The following is a 25,553-nucleotide window of genomic DNA, read 5'->3' as shown; positions in this document are numbered from 1 at the left end:
TCATAAATAAACTGAATAGTGTTTTGATAATTTCAGGTCCTGTGTTGAAACATACCACACAAACACCATTGGCATCATTTTATTCTTTTATTAATCACCAATTATGAAAAGCCAGCAGTCAATAACTTAAACTTTGTTCCTTGCAGTTGTGGCAGGGTGGTCTGGACAGATGAAGAGTGGGTGAAGCTCAGTGGACAGATGATTGATAAATGTGAGAGGCGTTCATTGTTTTTCTTATAATATGGGTATTGTTACATCAAGCACACAAAAAACACCACCTTCAAAATGCACATATTTAGCCCCCATTCAGGATGCCCAAACTTTTGAGTTTTTTGGTTTGTTTGAGCTGTCCATGTCTTGTCTTGTTTTTCAAAGAATGCATGACAAAACCCATGTTTTGATTAATAAGTCCACCAGCATTCAATTACCCAGTCTTTTCACTGACGACTGCTGAAGGCATGTAAAGCATGAACGCCTGGTCTTATGCTTTTAAAAATATAAAATGTTTATGAAGATATAAAATGTTTACGAAAGCTAGGAAATAACCTTTTTCCAAATACTCCTCCTGAAAGCCCAAGATCAAGTACTTTTTTTTTTTTTTTTTGCCTCAAATCCACGGGATGAAGAACCGAAAAAAAAAAAAAAAAAAAACACAGCCCCCACCTGACAAGTGGCTTCTGTGCAGCTGTTATGAAGATGACTGCAGATAAGCTAAGATCAGATATTTGAAAGACACCAGGGATTTTATTGCACATCTATGCAGACAGTGCATTGAAATGGTATTCATGTACGTGTGGTGGTTTGGTCGTTTGTTTGAGGCTACTGCTGAGGGTTTTACTCAAGAGATTCCAGGCGACGAGGGCCGTATAACAGGACATACGCTATATGCCAGTCTCCGCCTCCAGACAGCTTCAGGATGTCCTCAGGGGTCACCACGCTCACTTTATCATCATCAAACTTCACCCACTCATCTACAAACAGATTCAAAAAGGGAAATATTTCGGTTAAAGTGTGCGACACTATCAATTTGTATTTATAGCATTATTTTCTGAGTATGTGGTTAGAGCAATAATTACTTTAATAAAAATTCTGTACATTTCAGAGAGCCTGTAAAAAATCTTTTTGTAGCAACTGCACTGTGATATGATTGGATGACAGCCAATGATACATTTATTTTAATGTCAATTCTAAAAAGTGATTTTTCATGGTTCTGCTCCTCATACTTCCAACCAGTTATCTTATAATAATACAAAAAAAATATTAAAAATTAATGTTTGTAACAACGCAGAATAAAATACTGCATCTTTATTACTGTTTTGTGGCTAGTTGCGTCATCAAGGTTTTGCAATAGCTAAAGATTAGCTATGTGAAAAATCTTTAAAAATGACTAAAATAATGAATAGCAACATGAATAATAATAATAACTAGAGCCGCTACCGACTATCTGTGGGTTCAAGCACTAACTGGCTTAATATGACAGTCAAGTCAAATCTGACAACTCCTGTACTATGAATTGATCAGGAGAGGATGTATTGACATTCGTGGCTATGACAAAATTGTTAGACATTGAGCCAAGTAGGTATGTGCAGTGTCAGATTATTTGTAATAGGTGCTTGTGTTTGTGACGTGTGTTCTACTGTCTCTGAGGTGTGTTTGTTTCTGTGTGATGTCAGAGGGCCTTTGTGTGATGCATGTAATTTGTGAGCAATGCTTTAAAAATCAAAGACTCCTTCAGAATAGTAATATTGTATATTACTATATACAATATATACTATAAACTTGTATATTGCAGGTGCTGATCATAAAATTAGAATATCATGAAAAAGTTAATTTATTTCAGTAATTCCATTCAAAGAGTTAAACTTTTGTATTATACTCATTTATTACACACAGACTGATATATCTCAAGTGTTTATTTCTTTTAATTTGATGATTATAAGATATCAGGAAATATCTTTATGTTTTGTTTTATTCTGATGTACTGAGTGAGGGTAAATGGCCACTTGAAGAGGTATAGGTGACTTTATAATTTTTAATTATGATAAATATTCATATGGTATGACCATTGACGTGCGCAGGTGAAAAGGATCTTAACCTCTATATAGATCAACAAAACAATATTTAGTTTTGTAGTTCTATCTGGTGGTGAAAGAATATACTACTGTAGCATAGTGTTGCTAAGCAGTTATAGTATAAATGCACCTACAGAACTATTTAAGGGAGTACTACTATATGGATATTTTCCTAAAATGGACATATGTTTTATCAGCCAAATCCTAAAGACCTGACATATAATAATTATCAATAAAATGTTGAACTTTCATCACTATGTGGCTCACAGGCCTCTCCCAATAATAGAGATCCAGCATGAATTCTAGAAATCACAAATGCACCTATAATTCAAAAACGCTTTCCCCAAAAATTTCAAAACTGCACATGCTTGATCAGTATGAGGATCAGATGACATGATTAAATTGTGGTGCCACTGCAATCCTAGATGGCGCTATAACACAAAAATAGCCCATTTTAATCGGCTATTGTCCAATTGTAGCGCCCCCTTTTGGTGGATTGGAGTCATTGTATATGCTTCTTCATAGTAAGGCCATACATAGGTTTGTCAAATTTGGTCTTGATTGGGCTTAATTTGTTTGAGTTACAGCTGAAAGAATGTTTAAAGCTCCACACACTTCGATTAATTGATTTATTACAACAACAGTTTGTCCAAATGTTGAACTTTTTTTGATAGTTATTGACGTACAGACTCTGCAGATTCTAACAAAGTCAATTGTTTGGGAATAGAGCGAAATTCCACGGACTAGTTCGAAAAGATTCAATTTTAAACAACTGGTGATTGTCATTGAGAAAATACGATGCATTTTTTGACAACACTTACAAAGTTGTGAGGCCCTCTGCAGAGTATACAGAGAAGTAAACTGCGTGTCGATACGCTTAATTTTCTCTGAGATATATCATATTTTCTTGATATAGCACCACCTAGAGGTTATCGTTACAAAACTTTTTATGCACTTAGGAAGTGCCACCAAGGACATAACATTCAAATCCCATGATGATTGGACCTTGTTAAGGTTGTCAAACATCTGCTGATATCTGATTGGCCGATGACGATCACAATTTTGCCCCAATCGAATTGTCCTTAATTTAATTTTCCACTTATAGCCTTGCCCACAGAAGCAGCATGCCAAACGGCGGTCCGATCTGCCTTGCGGATGCTGAGATATAAACTTGTAGCATTTACAGCGCCCCCTATATGAATATTGGCTCCTCCTTTGACATGCTACCTCAGAATCATATCTGGAAGTAGAATATGAAATTTGAAGTAAAGTATGAAATGGTTATAAATTTGTAAGTTAAACACACGATAAGCCGAAGAGGTTCATTTGCATATGGTGGCCATATTGAACCGAAATTTCAACTTTTTTTTTTTATAATTATTAACCATTAGACTCCTGCAAACATTTTGGCACCTAGCTCAAGAGAATTGGAAAAAAAATCCCCGGACTAGTTCGCAAAAGTAGGTTTGGCAAATTCGCGTGAAAATAACGTACGAAAAATAATTTTGACTTACCCGTTTTTGATTTGTCAGGACCCAAGGAATATGGGATAAAAAGATTTTTGTCTCTACGCCTCACGGTGTAGGAGATATGTACCTAAACGCGTTTCACTTCGCTATAGCACCACCATTGGGCCAATCAGTGTAATTTTTGTTGTCCTCCGAGACGAACACAAACTACATCGACCCTCCAAGTGGGGAGTCTGTACGACCTACGGTCTCTTCCGCACAATGACTTTTACAGGAGAAATGGGAAAAAGAATAATAATAAGAAAAACCGTAACAAATACAATAGGGTTCTACGCACTCTAGTGCTTGAACCCTAAATATAGCACGTCAAGCACAATCACACCTTTAGCAGTTCGGGCCAACTACGCATTAAACACCTCCAAACGGGATGTGTGTGTGTGGTGTGTGTGTGTGTGTGGGGGGGGGGGGGGTGGTAATCTACTCAAAACGTACTTCATTCTTTCGTCCATGTTAAACTTGTAATAATAACAACATGCTCCAACTGTGGCACAAGGCTTTTTGTGCTTTCTTTACACCGTTTGAATTGGGATCAGCAGACAATCAAACATTACACACCAAATGAAACAGCCACTGGACTCGAACCCAGGTCGTCTGGTTCCAGTACTAACAGCATGTTCCACACCATTGTTTAAACATATGTCATGCTTTTTAAAACTTGATTAATTCATCCAGATTTTGCAATATTACTATGAACTTTAAAATACTTCTTTTATAGTTTAACAATCTTTAACAGCCTCTGTGTATAAGACTCCCCAGGCATCCATGAGCACTTTTTTTTTTTTTTTTTTAATCTGTGTTCCAGCGCAGGGTTTGAACCCTGAACTTATGGGCCAAGAAGGCAGCAGCTTTAGTGTTATGCCACAAGTGCCTTGTGGATCCCTAGCACATCCTGAGCCTCTTGAAATGGTGAAGTAATATGGAATCAATCCCCAGGTTTGCAAGTATTTCTAAAAACATTAAATTTTTATCATTAAAACAAAATGAAAATATATTTAACATACAGTTTTAGGTTGACATTGAGGAAAACATTTAAATTTGATCACAATTGTTAAATCCATAATAAAAGTTATAGAACCAGTTATTTACAACAGCGCTGCACTGACTGAGGGACTCCAGCCAAAGAAAAGATGCAATAAATATTTTACTTTGAGACTCAACCATATTTTCTCAAGATTTATTAAATAATGTGTGAAAACTCAGGTAAACTTTGTTTAAAATGGGGAATTTTCAAACTTTCATAAACAAAAACTACCAACTTTTACAGCAGACATGTATTTGCAAAAGTGTCAGGCTTGTCAATTATAATTATAATCACATTACATTATTAATTGTAAGCATTCAGCCTAGAAATGCAAATATGCATAGATTTGAATGCAAACTGCTCTCTACTCTTTTTACATAATATGGATATATGTGGTTTCAGCAGAATCTTAAAGACTTGAACTTTGATGAAAATCCAACATTTTATTGATAATTATTACTGTGTGGCTTACAGGCCCCTCCCAATAATGGGTTGAACATGTATTCAACAAAGCACACAAATATAGCTGTAACTCAGGAATGCTTTCCCAAAACATTAGAAAAATTCATAGGCTTGATCTAAATGAGTAACAGATGATATGATTAAATTCTGTTGTGACTGCATTCCTTGGTGGGGCTATAACACAAAAACACATGCAACAATTTATTAACCAATTGTAGCACCTGCTGCAGGTGGATTTTGTTCATATTTGACATGCATCCTCACTGTATACACACACCCCCTAAGGATGCATGTTAAATATTAAAAATAATAATAAATATATAAAATAAAACGTAAAAACGTGCCGGAGCTGTGTAGAATATTGGGTCAAAATCCAGGGACTAGTTCACAAGAGTAGGTTTTGCATTTAATGAAAATTAGGCGGTCCAAGTGGCAAAAGTTGTTTCTAGCTACCAGCGTTTAAGAATTATGAGGCAAAATGCATTTAGCGAAATTATAGCTGATGTAACTCGTGTAGCAGATTTAAAAAGGAGTGGCAGCACGAAGTCTACTGTCATCATGGGGTTAAAGAAGCGTCAGAGGTAGCATCTTACCTTCTTTCCTTTTGACCCAAGCCACGTAATGTCCAGAGGAGCTGGAGCGGCCCTGATGTGTCAGAACCGCCTGCAGGTCATAATAGCCACTGTTGTTGGAACCTAGATCTAAAAAAATGCACACAAAGACAACTGTCCTTAACTTCATTCAATAGAACACAGAAAACGTAGAGACAAAAGGTGCTACAGGTTTTAGCCATGTTCTCCCCTGTCCATGCAGGTCTGTTCCTTTAAATGAGAGTGAGCCACAGCTAAATTCAGCACGAGAGCTCAGGAGTGTGGAGCGAGTAGCAAAAGCACTGGATTCTTGTTTTCACTATAACAGTACTGTTATTTCTCTGTGTTTGTTTTACTCCATTTAACTAGACTTTGTGCTCTCAGAAACACATTTGTTCATGTGATCTATGAAGCTAAGAAAGAGAAGGATGACAGATTTAAACTGTGCTATGTAATCTGAATATATATATATATATATATATATATATATATATATATATATATATATATATATATATATATACACACACACACACACACTCCAGAGGGTATTCTTAGTAGAGAAAGTTTACACTTATTTTTGCCTAGAAATATTTAACAAAACACATTCGTTCATACCTTTTTGAAAGACTATATACAGTGCACACAAACAGACGATGGGCCTCATTCACAAAACCTACGTAAAAACACAAGCAAACTGCGCGTAATGTACGAACAAATGGACATTCCCGAAACGTCTGCCAGATTCATGAACACTGCATATACAACAGATTTTTACTAGAACGTGTATATTAGTGAAAACCAGATCTTCGCAAATTGGGTGGACGTGCACATTTCTTTACAATTAACATATAATTTCCATAATCGTCACCCATGAATTTCAAATGACCGCTTTATAAAAGAACTGCTCAGACTGAGGGGCTGCAGCAAAAAGCCTTAAAATCTCTACTATAAGGCAAAAGAAAACAAATGTTCTGAGTAGAAATTAATTTTATGAAAGTGTAATCAAGTCTGTACTTTTTAGATTCGTTCTATGTATATTTTTGCTCACTTATGTGAAAGTATAGCCAGGCATTAGAAGGATTATACCATCTAAAATCACTCAGCTAATAAACCATTCATTCATTATCTGTAACCGCTTATCCAATTCAGGGTCGCGGTGGGTCCAGAGCCTACCTGGAATCATTGGGCGCAAGGCGGGGAATACACCCTGGAGGGGGCGCCAGTCCTTCACAGGGCAACACAGACACACACACACATTCACTCACACACACACACACCTAGGGACACTTTGGAGTCACCAATCCACCTACCAACATGTGTTTTTGGACTGGCTAATAAACCAGTAAAAGTTAAAAGTTCTCTGTGCAGAGCTGTCTGTTAAATCCAGCAGCAGCACAAAATCAGCTACTGGCACAGGTTACAGACCAAAAACATTTATATTTCAATGATCTATATTAAGTAACTGCCTGATAACATGAGTAACAAAATAATTCAGCAAGCAATTACTTTTTAGCTACTGGAAATTGCTCTTAATAACAGGCTGAATTAGGAAGAGGACTGTTTTGTGAAATTTCGTTTGATTATTTATTCATTTAGTTTTTGCATTTTAATTATCTTTACCAACTTTTATTTAAAAAGTCATGTCTTTCGGACATACACACACTTTTCAGGAGCAGGTGTAAGTTTTGTTTGTACATACGAACATGTTGAGACTATGAACATTTTGATGAACCCGGATATTTACGAAAAAGTGATTTACGGACGTTTTACACGCAAATTCATTCTGCTCACATTTCATGAATGAGGCCAATTAACTGATTTACATTAGTTTTCTGTGTAAACTGTAGACCTCCAATGTAGAGATGCATTTATCAATGATATATCACGAATGGAAGTCATGTGTGTGTACAGTCATTATAAAGCCTTAAAGACTAACCAAAGCTTGGGGATTGTACACTCACCATCTGGAAATGAGAAGGGTTCATATTTCACATCTTTTACGGCTTCAAGCTTCTTATTGATCTGTTAGAGCATAGACAGGAAGATACATCAATGCTTTTTACCCATTGCCTCTGGCCACACTGCTAAAGCTGTGAGGATCTGGGTATTACAATATGGATTTACTGGGCTCCAGAGTGGTGTAGTGGTGTAATGGTTTGATGTATCAAAAGGAGCCAGCTGAACCATCCTATAATGGTTTAGCTATCTGAAGTTGGGAGTCTTCAAGCGCAAAATGGGTCCAACTCTCGAGATTTGAAGCCTTCCCTATTTCTATGTACAAGTGCAGGTGCATTTTAGCTGACTAATCAGATCTGGAGGGCTACCTTCTTTCTCAATACTCACACTGGCATCCTCTCACCCCTCATTTGCACATACCCACAACCCATGCATTGTTCTGTATTTACTTGTTAAATTTGTAATTTTCATGCGTTTCTTCTCAGTTAAGCTTTCACTTTCAGATTCAGACCTTCTTGCCTTTGAGTTCCGCTGTCTCGCTTCCCATTTAAAAAGCTTCGCTTCTGAGCTCTGGCCCTGTTTTGATGTGAGGGAGGGATCTAGTCAGCCATTGGCTGCTTGAGATAAGCACCGTACACTGAGTACACACCCAGCTATGCCAGCAGAAGCCTGCGTGTTCACACACACACACACAGGTCGAATGTCCCACTGAGCGCCTGTGACGTTCCTGACAAGACATCTTTTTATTTATTTAAGGCTGATGATATGTTTATGTTTTCTTTTTTTTTGAAGCTAGGGGAAAAAGCTCTGCTTAACTTGCTGTAGTGATGTACATACACATGTAAAAGGGGAAATCCTGTTATTGACTGTTCACACCAGACTACAAAACTGAAATGACATTCAAGCAACATGTTTACACAAGAAAAAAAGTTGTGATTATGGCACTGACTAGATTACATTTTAACAATAAAAAGCAATATATCATCACTGTCCAAGAGTATAGGAGAGGGGGAAAAAAGCACTTCTAAATTTCAATGGAAGTCAATGTAAAAAGATTTTATACCAAGTAATTTTGGAGCATTTCTATTGGTCAATTCATAATAAACTTTTGTGAAGGACAGTTGCTGTGTTTAAATGATGAAGTAAACTAAAAATGAAAAAAAAAAAGGAGTTACATGTTTATTTTGTAGATGTTCCTCAAAATTCTTTCTCCTCGTCGGCAGATTTGTTTCAAAGTATCACTAGATGGTAGGTTGGTGTTTTTTGCTCCTGGGGCTCCCTTAGTGTAATTCATTTTTACAGCGCTGTACTAAAATCAGTGGAGGATGGGGTTACCTACACACTTTACATAGTGCGGTCTCTGTAGTGCAAAGCCTAGAGAGCAAACAGAGGCTCCATTCTCCATATTTACAGGAGCATCACAGTGATTCTGAAGATGTAATTGATATGGTAAAAATATATTATGTAGTGTTCCTTTAATGAACATTTCATAAACTGATTAATGAAATAACATTCTGCGCTTGCACACTGGAGCTCTCTCGCTCTTGATGTTTTCTTATTTCCTTTGTGTGAGTAAATTCAGTGTCTTCACCATCCACTACCCAGCTTAAATGGGAGGGTTGTGTCTGAGAGAAAGTGTGAAAATTTAAAAGCTTGCCTTCTGCTGCATATTCTCCAGCTTCTTGTCCTCCATGTCCTTAAATTTTGACCTCACTGACACCATTTTCTCCTGTAGTTCTGAAGTGCATAGTTCATACACATCCAGCATTAGGGGAAACTTTACATCCTGTGCACACAAACAAAATAGCAGAGTGAGGTACTTCACACAGCTTTCACCATTTTCCCATTCATTTTTTCGTTATTAGAAAGGACTTTACACATTACAAGAAGAATATTATAGACATTCATTCATTCATAGTCTGTAACCACTTATCCAGTTCAGGAGCATACCTGAAACCATTGGGTGCAGGAAGACACCCTGTAGTCCTTCACAGGGTGACACACACTCACACATTCACTCACACCTATGGACACTTTTCGAGTCGCCAATCCACCTACCAACGTGTGTTTTTGAACACACCACACTCCTCACTGACAGTCACCCGGAGAAAACCCACGCAGACACAGGGAGAACACACCACACTCCTCAAAGACAGTCACCCGGAGGAAACCCACACAGACGCAGGGAGAATACACCACACTCCTCAAAGACAGTCACCTGGAGGAAACCCACGCAGACGCAGGGAGAACACACCACACTCCTCACAGACAGTCACCCATAGAACCCACAAACCCAGTACCCTGGAGCTGTGTGATAGTTGCACTACCTGCTGTGACTTTTGGTATATCACACCAGTGACATTAACTCAATCAAGAAATTACTTTGATTTCTACCCTCACCTTCCATTCTCAGCCCCACTGAGCATACAATAGCACTCTGTTTCTACAATTACAGACTCTAGTCCACCTGTTGCTTTGCTCTGTTGTATGGTCAGGACATGATTAGGGTAGTGGATCGGTCTCAGAGATGCAGTGCTGCTGGAGTAGTCCAGACAAATTTATTGATATAGTGCTTTGTACAACCCAATAGTGTCACAAGGCAGCTTCACAGAAACTGAGAATTAAAACACAATTCAAAATTAAGGTTGGCAGGGCAAAGGCAAAAGTGGCATGGATAAACTCCCTCGAAGCTGGAGACACATCCCCCTCTTGTCAAAGAAATGATTAACAATAAAGTTTTAATTTAAAACTACAGACCGAAGCAGCCTTGGAGTCTGTATATATGGTGGAGGGCTTTAGCAAAGTTCTGTGATGAATCAATCCCACCAAATATCCAGGAGCTGCTGCATGGGAATGACTGGGGCCACAGATGAGGTACGGCGTATAAACACATTTTTTCCTAAGTGTCTGGTATCCTGATGCTTTTAATTCACGTCATGTTCACATATGGTTGGATATTAAGCAATGGTTTTAACAATTTTAACAACATTATGATAAAGACTTTCAATTAATTTAAATAGTTTGTCATTTTTTTTCACTCTATATTGCTTTCTTTTACTGTTTTGGTAAAAAAAAAAAAAAAAAAAAAAAAAAACAACTGGTGTGTGTTTGTACTACCTTTAAAACTTTGGCATTAACAGACTCTTTCTCTTTGTAGAAGAAGCGAACCATCTGAACAGTCAAGTAAGCAGGCAGGCGACAAATTTTAGACTGCAGAGAGAAACAGAGTTAATAAATACCACTGCACATTTAAAAAGAAAACCTAAATGTATTCATTGAAAATTCATTGACACAGATCTATAAATCTTCCAAAATTAAAATTGTCTTTTTACATACATAATCTACAATCCCATACCGATTTATTATACAGAGCATTTCTCTGTAGGGATGGGGAAAACTTTGTTATTTCTTCTTGTAGTCGCTGGAAAAAAAGAAAGAAAAATAATGAACCACACACACACACTTTTTTTATACTGTATTACATCCATAATTGCAAATGAAAAAAAATTGTGTTACTGCTAAGGATAAACAAAATTTTGCCGTTTTCAAACAGCCTTAAAATACGACATTTCTGTTGCACTCACCAATCTAAGGCCTGTTGCCAGGTATTTGACCTCTTGGTTGATGAAGCAGCTGAGCTGCAGATGACTTTCAGAGCCTTTGGTGGGCTCCTCACTCTCTGCCTCTGTGCACTTCATACTGGACAGGTAGGTGTAAAGGACTTTAAAAAACAAAACTTTAGAAGAAACATGATGGATTTATACTGGGATTATGATCTTAACAAGCACTATTTAAAAGGTTGAATACTACAGTAAAAATGACTGTAGCTGACACTAATAAGTTAGTTCTCTCATTAACTATTCTAGTAGAGATAGTAAGTGGAACAAGTTTTGGGGTGTATGTTTCAGGGGAGACATTTATTCATGCTGCTTACAATACAGAGCATGTGCTTTCCACAGTTCTCTCTGTGATCTCTTGTTTGTTTATTTTTTGTGAAAAGTATATTTCTGTTTGCTAAAGATCAAGCTGAAGTATGCAGATATAGTTATTTGCCTGTTGTGTTACTCTTTGAACAAAGAAGCCATTTCCAAGATGCTTAACAGAAATAACAAAACCATTAAAGTTTGTTACAGTACATGCAGCCAACAGAGTATGTGTTTTCATTGTTTCAGTTGCATTTTAATATGAATATCATTGTTTTTTTTTTGACGAATGAATGTATTAGGTTCTGAGCATGAACGCCTTTTTGTGTGTTGTCAATGGACCGATGATTTTATTTGCAATGCACGAATATATAATAATATACGACAAACACAGAACAAGTTGTAAGATGATTCTACTTATTGTAAAGCAGTTGTAACGCACAAACTGTTGCTACTGAACAACAAAGAGCTACATTTACCAGTTGCGGTAGGCATAAACAAAAAGTATGATCTCACACACACACACACACACACACACACACACACCCCTGGTGGCCAATCTTCATTAATTGCACCAGTAAGAGCAGAGTGTGAAGGTTCAATTAGCAGGGTAAGAGCACAGTTTTGCTCAAAATATTGCAATGCACACAACATTATGGGACATACCAGAGTTCAAAAGAGGACAAATTGTTGGTGCACGTCTTACTGGCGCATCTGTGACCAAGACAGCAAGTCTTTGTGATGTATCAAGAGCCACAGTATCCAGGGTAATGTCAGCATACCACCAAGAAGGAAAAGACACATCCAACAGAATTAACTGTGGAAGCAAGAGGAAGCTGTCTGAAAGGGATGTTCGGGTGCTAACCCAGATTGTATCTAAAAAACACGGCTGCCCAAATCACAGCAGAATTAAATGTGCACCTCAATTCTCCACCAGAACTGTCCGTCAGGCGCTCCACAGGGTCAATATACACAGTGATACAATGATCACTCATGCCAATGCCAAACGTCAGTTTCAATGGTGCAAGGAGCACAAATCTTGGGCTGTGGACAATGTGAAACACGTATTGTTCTCTTTACTGTTTTCCCCACATCCGGGAGAGTTACGGTGTGGAGAAGCACCAAAGAAGCCTACCACCCAGACTGTTGCATGCCCAGAGTGAAGCATGGAGTTGGATCAGTGATGGTTTGGCCTGTGTATCCATTGGTTCAAACATTGCACCTGAAGGCGATGCCGTGTATCAGGATGACAATGCACCAATACACACAGCAAGATATATACACACACACATATATATATATATATATATATATATATACACACACACACACACACACACACATTTATATACATACATACATACATACATACAAGGGTCCTCAACTTACGATATTGATCCATTCCTACGTCGCGTCGTAAACCGATTTTCGGTGCAAGTCCGAACATACGTAAATAACATACTGTAAGTACTAATCCTATCCTAACAGAGTAATTATCAAAAAACACCTCGGTCCCGAGCTGCGTAACCGTGTATTCTTCCGCCGCGCACACCAAACATGAAGTTCATGTTACAACGTTTACGATGCAAAACCACTTAAGTCGAAACAAGGCTTCATATAGTAAATGGGAGATGTCGTAACCACGAAACATCGTAACTTGGGACTGACGTAACCCAAGGACCTCCTATCCATCTATCTATATTTTATATATATATATATATATATATATATATATATACACATACTTTAAGTTTGCACTGTGTAACTATGTAGGAAGATCTAAGTTTACTCAGATTGGGGGCAAAAAAACTTGATCGGGACATCACTAGTAAAGAGAAAGTTTTCTAGAAAGTTTTTCACACTCACATCTCTTAAACCAGTGTGGATATATATGGAACCAAAAGTGGTTCTTCTATGGCATCATTCGAAAAACCCACATTTATTTTTTAAGAGTGTGGGGGCACTAGCCCATCTAACACTCTACCCTCTAACTCAAATAAAAAAAACATAGCTTTGGGTATTTAGGTATTTTGCTTGTGTTCCCTGATCAAACCAAGCCAAATGGATACGTAGTCTCAAACTCCACTCCAAAAAACTGATCAATGAAGTTCTTCTTTGTAGTTGAAGCTATGGCTCCTCCCTCTCCATCACTTGTCTGGAGGCAATGAAGGCAAGAAAACAAAATATATGAGTAAATACAGCTACATATATATTTATTCATGCTTTGCCAGGAAATACAGGGTTCTGGATACTATGTATACTTGTTGCTATCAGTGTGTGAAAAGTGGGAGAAGAGGGTTGCATTGACAATCCAACACAATGGGCAGCACTTTGAACACATTTTATAAGTGGTCAGAAACTTGTGGATAACTCATGAAAGAATAAAGTTACGTTAAAACCATTGTTTTTTTGTGAAATTCCCAATAAGTTTGATGGGTCACATGACCCTCTTCCCATTGAAAAAACAAATGTTAGATCCAAAATGGCCGACTTCAAAATGGCCACCATGGTCACCACCCATCTTAAAAAATGTCCCCCCTCCCATATACTAATGTGCCACAAAAAGGAAGTTAATATCACCAACCATTCCCATTTTATTAAGGTGTATCCATATAAATGGCCCACCCTGTATATTAATTCATTTCTTGCTGGATACCAAATGTGTCAAAAAGCAAAATCCAGCAAATCTAATATTAAAATAAGAGCTTTCCATACCAGTGACAACTGCCTCTTGCATGTCTGCATTCTTACCTCTATTGGGGTTTCAGGTTCTTGAGGTTCTAACTTTTGCTGGAGGACCCGCATGACTTGGACCCAGCACTCGTTGGCATCCTGAGCACAGAGAAATGGTGTGATCTAGAACTGCTAATATTTTTTTAGACTGATACTCACATTCACATCACCTAATCTGCACAGAATCTCCAGCCATTTATAGTTGTTACCTCAGTGTTTTATATTTTGTTCACTACTGCTGTTCTTTTATGATTGTGCATCATTTATGCATTTATCTTGTGTGATCAATTTATCCTGATATTGGTCATGGTGGGATTGAGCCTAGCCAGAATTACTAGGTGAAAGGTATGAGCCCCCTGTTAACAGGGCGGTAATTCATGTCACACACCCACACACACACACCCACCCACACCCACCCAGTTTTGGATACAGGGGGTCAATCATTTTGGAAAAAAAAATCATTTTGCAGACACAGGGAGAATAAACCAATTCCTAGACAGTGACTTGAAATGAGGAGATGAGTGCTACAGTGACACTATTAATTGCACCACCTTGCTGCCCCCAATTCGCATCAAGAAACACAGTGGTATGAAAAGTTTAGGCACCCCTGATAATTATCAAGATTTTCCTTTTTAAATCATTGGTCGTTCAGATCAGCAATTTCAGCTAAATATAATCACACAGCACACAAACACAGTGATATTTGAGAAGTGAAATGGAGTTTATAGGATTTATAGAAAGTGTGCAATAATTACTTAATCAATATTAAGCATGTGCATAAATTTGGGCACCCTTGTCGTTTTATTGATTTGAGTAACTTTAGCACTAATTATTGGAGCACAAAATTGTTTTGTAAGTTCACTGAACTTTGACCTACATACACAGGTGAATCCAATGATGAGAAAGAGTTAAGGAGCCAATTTCAAGTTTTTTTCCTCTTTGCATCTTCTCTGAAGAGTGGCAACATAGGAGCCTCAAAACAACTCTCAAATGATCTGAAAACAAAGACTGTTCTCCATCATAGTTTAGGGGAAGGATACAAAAAGCTATCTCAGAGATTTCAGCAGTCAGCTTCCACTGTGAGGAACATAGTGAAGAAATGGAAGACCACAGGCACAGTTCTAGTTAAGGCCAGAAGTGGAAGGCCAAGAAAAATCTCAGAAAAGCAGAGGTGAAGGATGGTGAAGCCAGTCACAGTCAATCCACAGACCAGCGCCAAACACCTACAACATCATCTTGCAGCAGATGGTGTCACTGTGCATCATTCAACTATTCAGTGCACTCTGCACAAGGAGAGGCTGTATGGGAGAGTAATGCAGAAGAAGCCTTTTCTGCACACACACCACAAACAGAGTCGCTTGAGGTATGCTAAAGCACATTTGGATAAGCCAGCTTCATTTTGGAACAAGTTGCTGTGGACTGATGAAACTAAAATTGAGTTATTTGGACATAAGGGGCAGTCTGCATGGAGGAAACACAGCATTCCAAGACAAACACTTGCTACCCATGGTAAAATTTGGTGGCAGTTCCATCATGCTGTGGGGCTGTGTGGCCAGTGCAGGTACTGGGAATCTTGCTAAAGTTGAGGGTCACATGGATTCCAGTCAGTATCAGCAGATTCTTAAGAACAATGTTCAAGAATCAGTGACAAAGTTGAAGTTGCGCCGGGAACTGGATACTTCAACAAGACAACGACCCTAAACACGGCTCAAAATCTACTAAGGCATTCATTCAGAGGAACGGCCATCTCAGTCCCCAGACCTGAATATTATTGAAAGTCTGTGGTGTCCATGCCTAAAATCCACATTTAACGTGGGCTGTCCATGCTCGGAAATCATCAAACCTGACTGAACTGGAGATGTTTTGTAAAGAAAAATGCCTTCAACCAGAATCGAGACTCTCACTGGAAGCTATAGGAAGAGTTTAGAGGCTGTTATTTCCGCGACAGGAGGATCTACTAAATATTGATGTAATTTTTCTGTTGGAGTTCCCAAATTTATGCATCTGCCTAATTTTGTTTAAACAATTATTGCACGCTTTCTGTAAACCCTATAATCTTCATTTCGCTTCTCAAATATCACTGTGTTCTTCTGCAATATGATAAATTTAACTGAAATTGCTGATCTGAACAATCAATGATTTATAAAGGAAAATCATGATAATTATCAGGGGTCCCTAAACCTTTTAAACCACTGTACAGGTTTATTTAAAATATTATATCTAAAATCATAGAGATGGTGTTACTGAATGCTAAATCTTCAGAAATTAAGTTTTAATATTTTTATACACTGGGTTAGCTTAAAATATTAAACTTTTATTCAAATTAAATTCTGATTATTATAACCAAATATTTATAAACCAAATTACCACAGGAGGCACCTATGGAAGGTACTTTAAAAAAGTACAAAGGCCCCTAAAACACTTGACAATTAAATCGTCCATAATAAATACATTCTTACATTTTTTTAAAATAAAAAATACGTAAGAATGTATTTATTATTAGAATTTAGGTTCTCAGACTACCACACAAACAAGGCTAGATGTTAAGCCATCCCTGCTGAAAGGCAAATGAGTGTGAGGACCTATTATACCTATTGTACTCCTTGCAAGTGTTGATGCTACTATTATTAGAGTTTAGTTACCTATTGAACCTACTGACCATGCTAGAGTTCGGATTTAAAGTAAGGCAACTGGTGGGTCATGGGTATATAGTTTAGCCGATAACTCTCTTGGATTGATGGTTTAGGTTGTGGTACCTGCTGACCCTGGAAATTAACTGATGAGTTGTATCAGTTGCATTTCAGCACAAATATCACAAAACAATGAAGGGCCAAGCCCTCCAGGACATTCTACATCATTTTAGCTTGACATACCTGATGAACTTAAAGTTCCTAGGAAATGCTGAGGCATCGAGCGGATTTAGAGTAATGGTACCTGTTGGAGATACTGGCCCTGCTCTCCTTTTTCAGCAAACTGGGGGAAGGCCATGTGCAGAAATTGCAGCAGGATAATGGGAGGGATACTAGAGGAGGTTTTATCCATGGACTCATACAGGTCACGCAAAGCTGTACCAAAAGGACCAATGAAGCAGTTTCAACAGCATATTATTCACATTAGACATGTAGATAAATCTAGTCAATACATCGGTAAGAAAGCTACATATACCAGTGATTTTTACTATGCTGACCTGCTGTGATGTACTGGGAAGGTGCATTGGCTCCAGATGATCGCAGTGCCCCTGAATACCTGCAGTCAAAGATATATAAAAAAAAAATACATCAACACAAAGCTTTACACATCAATGATTTTAAAATCATTTGTAATAGGAAAACAAAATCCCCCCCACACACACTATTTGAGCAGTTCTACATTAAACGATCACTGCTTACCCATACACACTGTACCCACTACTCCAGTATGTTCAATGGAGTGAATAAAATAGAAAATGAGTGTAGACACAAGGTAGTCCAGTGATCATTCAGTGTCCTATTCTAAACCAAAACTTTACATTTGGCTGGAGATGCTTGCTGTACCTCCTCAGAGAGTCTTTAAGCTCAGGCACGGAGCGGAGACACTGCACTGTGGCGTTCATGTAACACGTGTTGCCCAGGTTTGTCAGTCCACATGGCAACTCCATCTAAAGCATAAAAACAAACCCAACAGTTTTGAAACCCAATAATATCACACTAAATAAATAAATAAATAAATAAAAATAAAAATCCTATAATAGGTCCAAAGCAGAATCACTAACGGCTGAGGCAAGCTGCTCCTCTGTCATGTCCTCCACGAACATCGGCCTTACAGCCGGCTCCTCTGGCAAAGCATCTGCAGAACCCATCATCAGGAAGGTCATTCCCTACACAGAGGTGGTTAACACCAGGGTTATTATCAGCAACAAAACAACTACCTTTAATAAAAATAAATTTGGCAGTTTTAAAATACACAGATGCTCACAAACCATAACATCATCTTCATTTAGAACTACAAATCCCATTTTCAGAAAAAAGGAAAACTCTCTTAAAATAAATATAATAAATATAATAATAATAATTAATAAATTAATATTAATAATAATTAATATTAAAACTTTAGTGAATTAACAAATTAGATTTCAAAGTTAAATTTAACCATAAAAAATCAACTTAATTCTGCATGTTAAATAGAAACAAATTTAGAAATTGATGCCTCTGTTCCAGTATGTTGAACCTTTTCATTTATTTGTTCTTTTTAAATAGTTTTGGAATTTCATGTGGAATTTGTCCATTCATGCTGTAAACAAGACTTGAGTTGCTTGATGTCAAAATACCAATGCATCAATTGTACTTCCACATATATGCATTATATGGGGGTATTGTACTGTTTAAATGACAAAATATTGAGTTACTTTTCTAGCATCGGTATACCATGCAACACTAATACAGACCACCCATGCCTTGGGTAATGATGCACCCTAGCCAGCGTTTCTGAGCAAAATTAATATGCGCTTTACTCTTTGCATAATACAGTTTCTGGCTGCAATTCTTGATGGACTGTGTTAAGTGACAGTGATTTTCCATTGTACTCCAGAGGCCTAGTGACTATGTTCATTGTGGTAGAATGCAGAGATTTCTCCTTACTCCCTTTTTTTCATGGTATTATGAACTGTACATGGTGAAAAGCCTAAACTCTTTGCAATTGTTCACTGAGAAACAGTCTTTGGACTGACTGACTGACAGTTCTCTTACAAAGATTGCTACAATGTGATGAACCATGACCCATCTTTGCTTGCAAAAGCAAATATCCGCTATTAGTTAAACTGCTAATTGTGGAACCTTCCTGAGCAATGTTAACTGTATAACGTTTTTCCATTCTTATTTTGCCCCAGTCACATAACTTGAATGTTTTGTAGGCATTAGGGCTGCAACAACTAATCGATTAAAATCGATTGTTAAAATAGTTGGCAACTAATTTGATAATCGATTAGTTGGGTCTAAGTTATTATACACATAGGTACAATTGCTACACGTGACGAACTCTGGAAGAAGGGGTTGAAAAATGGCGGAGGCGGTCACAGCAGAGGATAATGTTAACACAATCAGAGAGAAAAATGTACGACCCAAGTCATCAAAAGTATGGGAACACTTTACATTAACGCATTCAAGGAACAGCGTTAGGTGCAAAATGTGCACAGCTGATCTCGCATGGCACAACATCACTGCATGAACATTGAAAATGAAGCCTGTTGGAGCTATGTGTGAAAGAGATTAAGTATAGTAAGTTAATTCTACTTTTTCTCTCACTAAAATGTTACTAGAGCCTGCTAGATTAGTTAAACAACATTTGTTTTTCTTAGTACATTGATATTACACTCGCGTTTAGCGAACAAGCCTTAGCATCCCCCCGAGTTTTCTCTTCCACCTTAAATGTGTCAGCTCGACCAGCAGTTCCAAAACAAACCGTAGTTTTAGTCAAGCTAACGTAAGCGACGTTAGTTTTTCTCTCACTTAATGTCACTTGAGCCTGCTAGAGTAGTTAATCAAGATGTCTCATTTTTAGTAAATTTATATCACTCTTGTATTTAGCGAGTTTTCCGTTCCACCTTAAATGTGGCGGCAGTTACATTCAGAGTTAAAAAAAATCCAAACATTTTTTAAAATAATATATTTAAAGCCTTTTTCAAGGTCTTTTCTGACTGGCATTGCGTGTTAGTGTTTGAGTATCACAGCCAAGTGTATATTACATTACATACACTGTTAAATATTGATAAATATATAATTAATGTAACGGTTGGGTTAATTCTTCATGTAAACGCTTATTTTTAATAATGGTAGGTTGTGTTTTCCTTATACAATTACAACATTAGTTCTCTAAAATCTTAAATATCTTAACAATATCTAATCATATGTGTTAGTTGAATTTCCCTTTTATTCTCAGTACATGGCAGCATCACCCAATATCCATTTATGTAATTTCAATTCGCCTGCATTGTTGTCTGCATTTTAGATCAGTAGTTATTAACTTAAAAAAGGTGTATGTTCATATCTACACTTTCTATCTCACCTCAGATAAAAACAGCCCAGCATTGCTGACTATGTTTTGAAGAAGATCTGCACACTACAGCAAGCAGCTGTTCTCACTGATGGTATCCTGAATATGCTAGTAACAGACAGGAAACCAAATTTGGCTTGTCTTCCTTTTTTATCCGATTAATAATCGATTCATCGAAAAAAAATAAATCGACAGATTAATCGATTATCAAAATAATCATTAGTTGCAGCCCTAGTAGGCATTACATTCTATTGAGGTTTTTTTATATTTACAAAGTACAATTATGTTTGTCAGTAAAAACACAGCAGGTAAAAGCAATTTAACCAATTACAGTTTTTAATTTTATTGCATTTTAGGAAGTGCCTCAACATTTCTGGAAATTGGGATTGTAAAGACTATTACACAGATATTAGTTTGAATGTTTAATGCATGAAACAGTCTAACCAGTTTACTTATGTGCCAATTTAGCATAGGCAATGTGGTGAAACTCGTCAGAGGGAAAACTTTTTTTTTTGCCAGTTTGACCATTAAAAAAATCTACATATATAACACATTAATATTAGATTAAGGCAGCATTTCTCAAAGTGTGGGGCATGGCCCACTAGTGGGGTGTGTAAGTATTGCAGGTGAGGCACAAAGAACCTGAAGAAATGACAATTTCTTTAATAATGAGCCTGTCTTTAAGCCTTCATTAAGGCACCTGTTGAAATATAAAGCTGCTCAAATCATTATCTTCACTGGACCCCTATTCACCATCAGAGTCTGGTTTATAAAATTAGCTTTTACCAGCTCTGGGCTTGAGGTCAGTAACGAGAGCACAACGGATAACAGATGGATAATTATAGTTATAAAAGAGGCTTGTATATAACTGTTAGGGAAACAGAGGAGGATCTGAGAGTTCATTCATTCATTATCTGTAACCGCTTATCCAATTCAGGGTCGCGGTGGGTCCAGAGCCTACCTGGAATCATTGGGCGCAAGGCGGGAATACACCCTGGAGGGGGCGCCAGTCCTTCACAGGGCAACACACACACATATACACATTCACTCACACACTCACACCTATGGACACTTTTGAGTCGCCAATCCACCTACCAACATGTGTTTTTGGGGATCTGAGAGTTAGTTAACGTTAATATTAGTTGTGTTCAGGTCGTGAGAAAGCGCTCTAAACATGCAGCAAGTTGACGTTAGTCTCTGGCCTTGTCCCAAACTGGGCACTGCTGCTGTGAATAGTATGAAAATACTTATATAGCTACCACCCTTAGCAGTGCTTTCTGTAGTGTAGTATGTAAATTGTGTTGTTTGGGACACAGCGTCTCTAATGTAAATGTTAATCAAATGCTGTTCCACATCATTATAAATGCAGTATTTTAAAGCCTTATCTACATAGGAATCAGCTTATAGGTAATATTTTGGGTATGGGTTGGGTTTTGACTCAGCAGGTGTCCCTCACCAGTATCGAATTCACTCCTACGCCCAGCACATGCCTTTGCTCATTTTTGCACAGATTGAAAAGTGAGAAACTTTTCAACTGTGAAATACGGTTTAAATATTAGGCCAATTTTCTGTATTTTTGAATTTGTGAACATTCATGTTCATGTATCTGGTGTTATAATTTTAAGCTACTGATTTAGAGATAGAAGTTAATGTTACTTGAATAAATTAGAGAAATGTAAAGCTGCATGTGTATTATATTACCATTTTTGGGGGGCAATACAGGACAGTTGGGGCTCGGAAATTCCCCTTCGTCTCAGATAGGGAATGATAGAAAAAGTTTGAGAACCACTGGTTTATAGGAAGAGAGTATGATTCTTAGATCATGATTCTGCTTTTACAAACAGATCACCAATGCTATGAGCTACAAACCAGGGAAATTTGTCCTACTGCCCTATAATACAAACTCAATCACAAATGTCGGTATAAATAATAAATAAAGACATACTCACATTTTTCAATTTGATATTTCCCCACTCATCATCCTAAAGGAAATAAAGATGAACATCAATACACACCAAAGTGAGAGGCAATATGGAATGGATAGAATCTTGATTCTGAGACTGACTGATCACAGAAACAGTATTAATGTATTCATCATTTTCCTTGTCCTTTGTTAAACTATATGATTTATTAAAAAAAATAATAATTTTCCTGTCAAGTGAAATATTATTCTGTATTGATTTTTTTTAAAAGCTGAAATGTTCCATCTCTGGACAGAAGACAGAGCGAGGTTTTGTTTCTACTGTATTCAAGAGGAAACCATTGGGGGGCAGACTCATTATTAGTTTATTAATCCCTGTCTGGCAAATCACACCTATATCTGTTAAAATATAGAATATAAGTTCAGTCCATTTCAGCAACCTTGCCCTACTGTCCACAAGCCTTGATAATCACAGCAAACCTATGCCCAACATCATCTCGGGGAAAAAAAATAGAAATCCAAGAGAAAGTGGAAGCATTATAAACGAATTTTACTCTAATGTTCCGATATACTACTCAGTTAACAGGTGTGTTTTCCCAGATCTTCATTCAACCAATGTAAATTTAGATCACAAAAACATAGGCCAATCTGTAACTACGTGATCTTAATATTTCCATCAAAGAGGGAGGGAAATTGAGTGTAGATTTCCATTCCAAAAAACCAAGAGGATACATGATCAGTTGCTCAAATGAGAATGAGACAAAAATGAATAAAACAATTTGAATTGGGTGGTTTTCATTTATTTTACAACAAGAACTTGAAGCAACACATGCTCATTGCAGGCAGACTGGCTAATATGGCTTTAACATAGCACATGGCATATTGATGTAAAAGTATAATTGTTATACTGTTATCCATATCATACAGAGGGTGAATTTTTACCTTCAATGTTCCTCCTTTAATCATCACTTTCTGTCTCTCTGGCTGAACACCTGTTAGAGCAAAAAGCTGGGCTTTGAACACCATGGGCGGCTCTTCTGTGTTCAACTCCACCGCATCAAACTTCTCCTTTCCCCATTTCACATTCACTAAAAAATAAGCACAAAATGGTTTCTAAACACTATGTACACTCTATTCGCTCTATTAAAGTCCCATTCAGACATGTATGGTAAACCAGTACCTCAAGGAGCTGTTTATGGGAATGTAAATGTCTAGTCAATTTGTCCCAGACATTATTAGATGCTTTATTCTGCCAGGCCCCTAGCACAAAGTCTGGATAATGTCCGGACATGTTCCAGAGGATTCACAGTAAATTCATGCCTAAAGTATGTATACAGAACATTTACTGTTGTGAGACTGCATATGACAGAGAATATATGTGTCTACATCTTCATGTGGTAACTTTAATATATATCCGGACCTGATGTACTTTAGACACTGTTGGTCCACCTTGTAGATGTAAAGTCAGAGACAGTAACTCATCTGTTGCTGCTCAGTATGTGTTTGTAATTATCTAGGCTTTCATCAGTGTTGGATGGATATCTTGAGTTGGTGGACTATTTGGACTGAGTTGGTAACCCAGTGACATTGAGGGCTTTAAGAATTCTAGCAGCCCTTCTGTGTGAGACTGACTTTGTACCAGTGCAACACACACTAACACACCACCAATATCACTGCAACACTGAAAATGGCCAGCCAACCTGCTCTGTAGTTGTCCACTGGTGGTCCTGACCATTGAAGATCAAGATAAAAAAAAAAAGAGCAAAAAAAAAAAGGTAGGTTTATTAAAAATAAATAAAGGTTGAGCAACGGATGGACTATAATGTAGTTCTGCATTTGTAGAACTACATAGTCCTCCTGTATGGTCAATGTAGAAGAGAGAATGGACAGTTATAGAAACAGGTCTGCCTGGAGTCCAGATCTCTCTCCAATGGCACAGCATGAAGAAGAAAATAAGACAATGGTGACCACACACTGCTGACCAGCTGAAGTCTTGCATCAAACAAAAATGGCCAAAAAAAAAAAACACTAAATAAATAAAAAGTAGTATTCTCAGTTCTCAGATGATTAGAAAGTGTAATTTATGTGATGTATGTATGTATGATGTGATGATATAACAGTGGTAAAAGAAATCTCTTAGTCCTAACGTTCTGGAGTGTGTGAGGCAATTTCTATATTTGTGTAGATTTACAAACATACATTTTGATCAGTTATAACACTAGGAATATTTATTTTTATAATATACCAGTTAAATGAATGTTCAAGGCAATCAACAAATCACAGTTCAGTATTAGCATTATTAATGTTGTGTATCATTTTATGTTTTTACATATGTCCGTTATATTATGGCTATATTAACAGTACATACTAGGAAAAAGTCTAAATAATGACATTAAAAAAATATTACATTTAGCGAGAGTTTAAACGAGTATGCGTTTATAAATACATTCGTTTTTCATTTCCAATTACTTATTATAATTATTAACAGGTAGTAGTTGTCATAATACAGAAGCTAAAACGTAGGTGAAATATCATATTAGTCTATATAACACGAAGAGGTCGTGGACTAGGGGAACAATTATATATATCGCTATATTTCAAATGAACTACAAAAAAAAATCAAGAAAAAAATCGGAGAAATATATATATTTATACTCCTCAGCAAGAAGGCCAAATATCTGACTTCTCAGCAATAACGGGTTTCACTGTTGGCTATGCACAAAGTATACAAATAGCGTATCCTTAGTATGTAAACACAGACAAAAGAAAATGTCAAATAACCAGTGTCGCGACAATATTAATATTAAACCTGGAATAAAGGGTGTTCATGAATATCAGGCCATAAGAAGATACTTTAGGCTGGAGTGCAGTTTATTTATGTTACTAATCACATATTTAGTGCTTAACATCATATTATAAGCTATTTTTTCAAGATACACACCTTCACTTAGTAATAAAAGATTAAATCTGTGAATTTTGTCACATGGATTTGCTGTTAGCCATTAGCATTGTTAGCATCGGAATGAATCAAAAAGACGAGCAGGATGATATCTAAAGTTTAAAATCTTAAGTAAAAACAAGGCGTACCTGTAAATACGGGCATGGTTCTGCTTCTCTGCGCTCTGAATACGTGAAGCAGGTGCTTCGGATTTGTGCTTCGCCCTTATAATGTGTTATTTATGAGCAGAAAGTTCAACTTCACTCTCTCTCACAATGACGCTGCAACTGCATGCTGGAGCAACAACGATTCGCTCCGGAGCGGCTCATTCAGACTGAACATGTGAATCAAAGCGCTCCGTGATTGACTCTTTGTCCT

At 37.2% G+C, this 25,553-nt stretch overlaps 1 protein-coding gene across 2 annotated transcripts; it reads right to left on the bottom strand.

Moving 5' to 3' along the window:
* Nucleotides 1-96: 96 nt before the first annotated feature.
* Nucleotides 97-25,553, bottom strand: usp14 (ubiquitin specific peptidase 14 (tRNA-guanine transglycosylase)). Of its 2 annotated transcripts, none has more exons than XM_066682161.1 (16): nt 25,325-25,551; nt 23,180-23,325; nt 22,266-22,298; nt 18,041-18,145; nt 17,823-17,926; nt 17,477-17,535; nt 17,224-17,354; nt 14,308-14,388; nt 13,626-13,711; nt 11,218-11,332; nt 10,989-11,054; nt 10,751-10,843; nt 9,291-9,419; nt 7,639-7,699; nt 5,678-5,785; nt 97-971 (listed from the first exon to the last, which is right to left on the bottom strand). In XM_066682161.1, the coding sequence occupies exons 1-16, from the start codon at nt 25,338-25,340 to the stop codon at nt 835-837; spliced, it is 1,470 nt and encodes a 489-aa protein (XP_066538258.1). In that variant the 5' UTR covers nt 25,341-25,551; the 3' UTR covers nt 97-834. The 2 variants fall into 2 exon arrangements, with proteins under 2 accessions (XP_066538258.1, XP_066538259.1); XM_066682162.1 differs by lacking the exon at nt 97-971 and adding an exon at nt 4,840-5,258 and having other exon boundaries at nt 25,325-25,553.

Source organism: Hoplias malabaricus, chromosome 9 (assembly GCF_029633855.1).
Source record: "Hoplias malabaricus isolate fHopMal1 chromosome 9, fHopMal1.hap1, whole genome shotgun sequence".
NCBI classification, from domain to species: Eukaryota; Metazoa; Chordata; class Actinopteri; order Characiformes; family Erythrinidae; genus Hoplias; species Hoplias malabaricus.
Note: the sequence above shows the minus strand (reverse complement) of the source record. Positions and strands in the feature narration are given on the sequence as shown.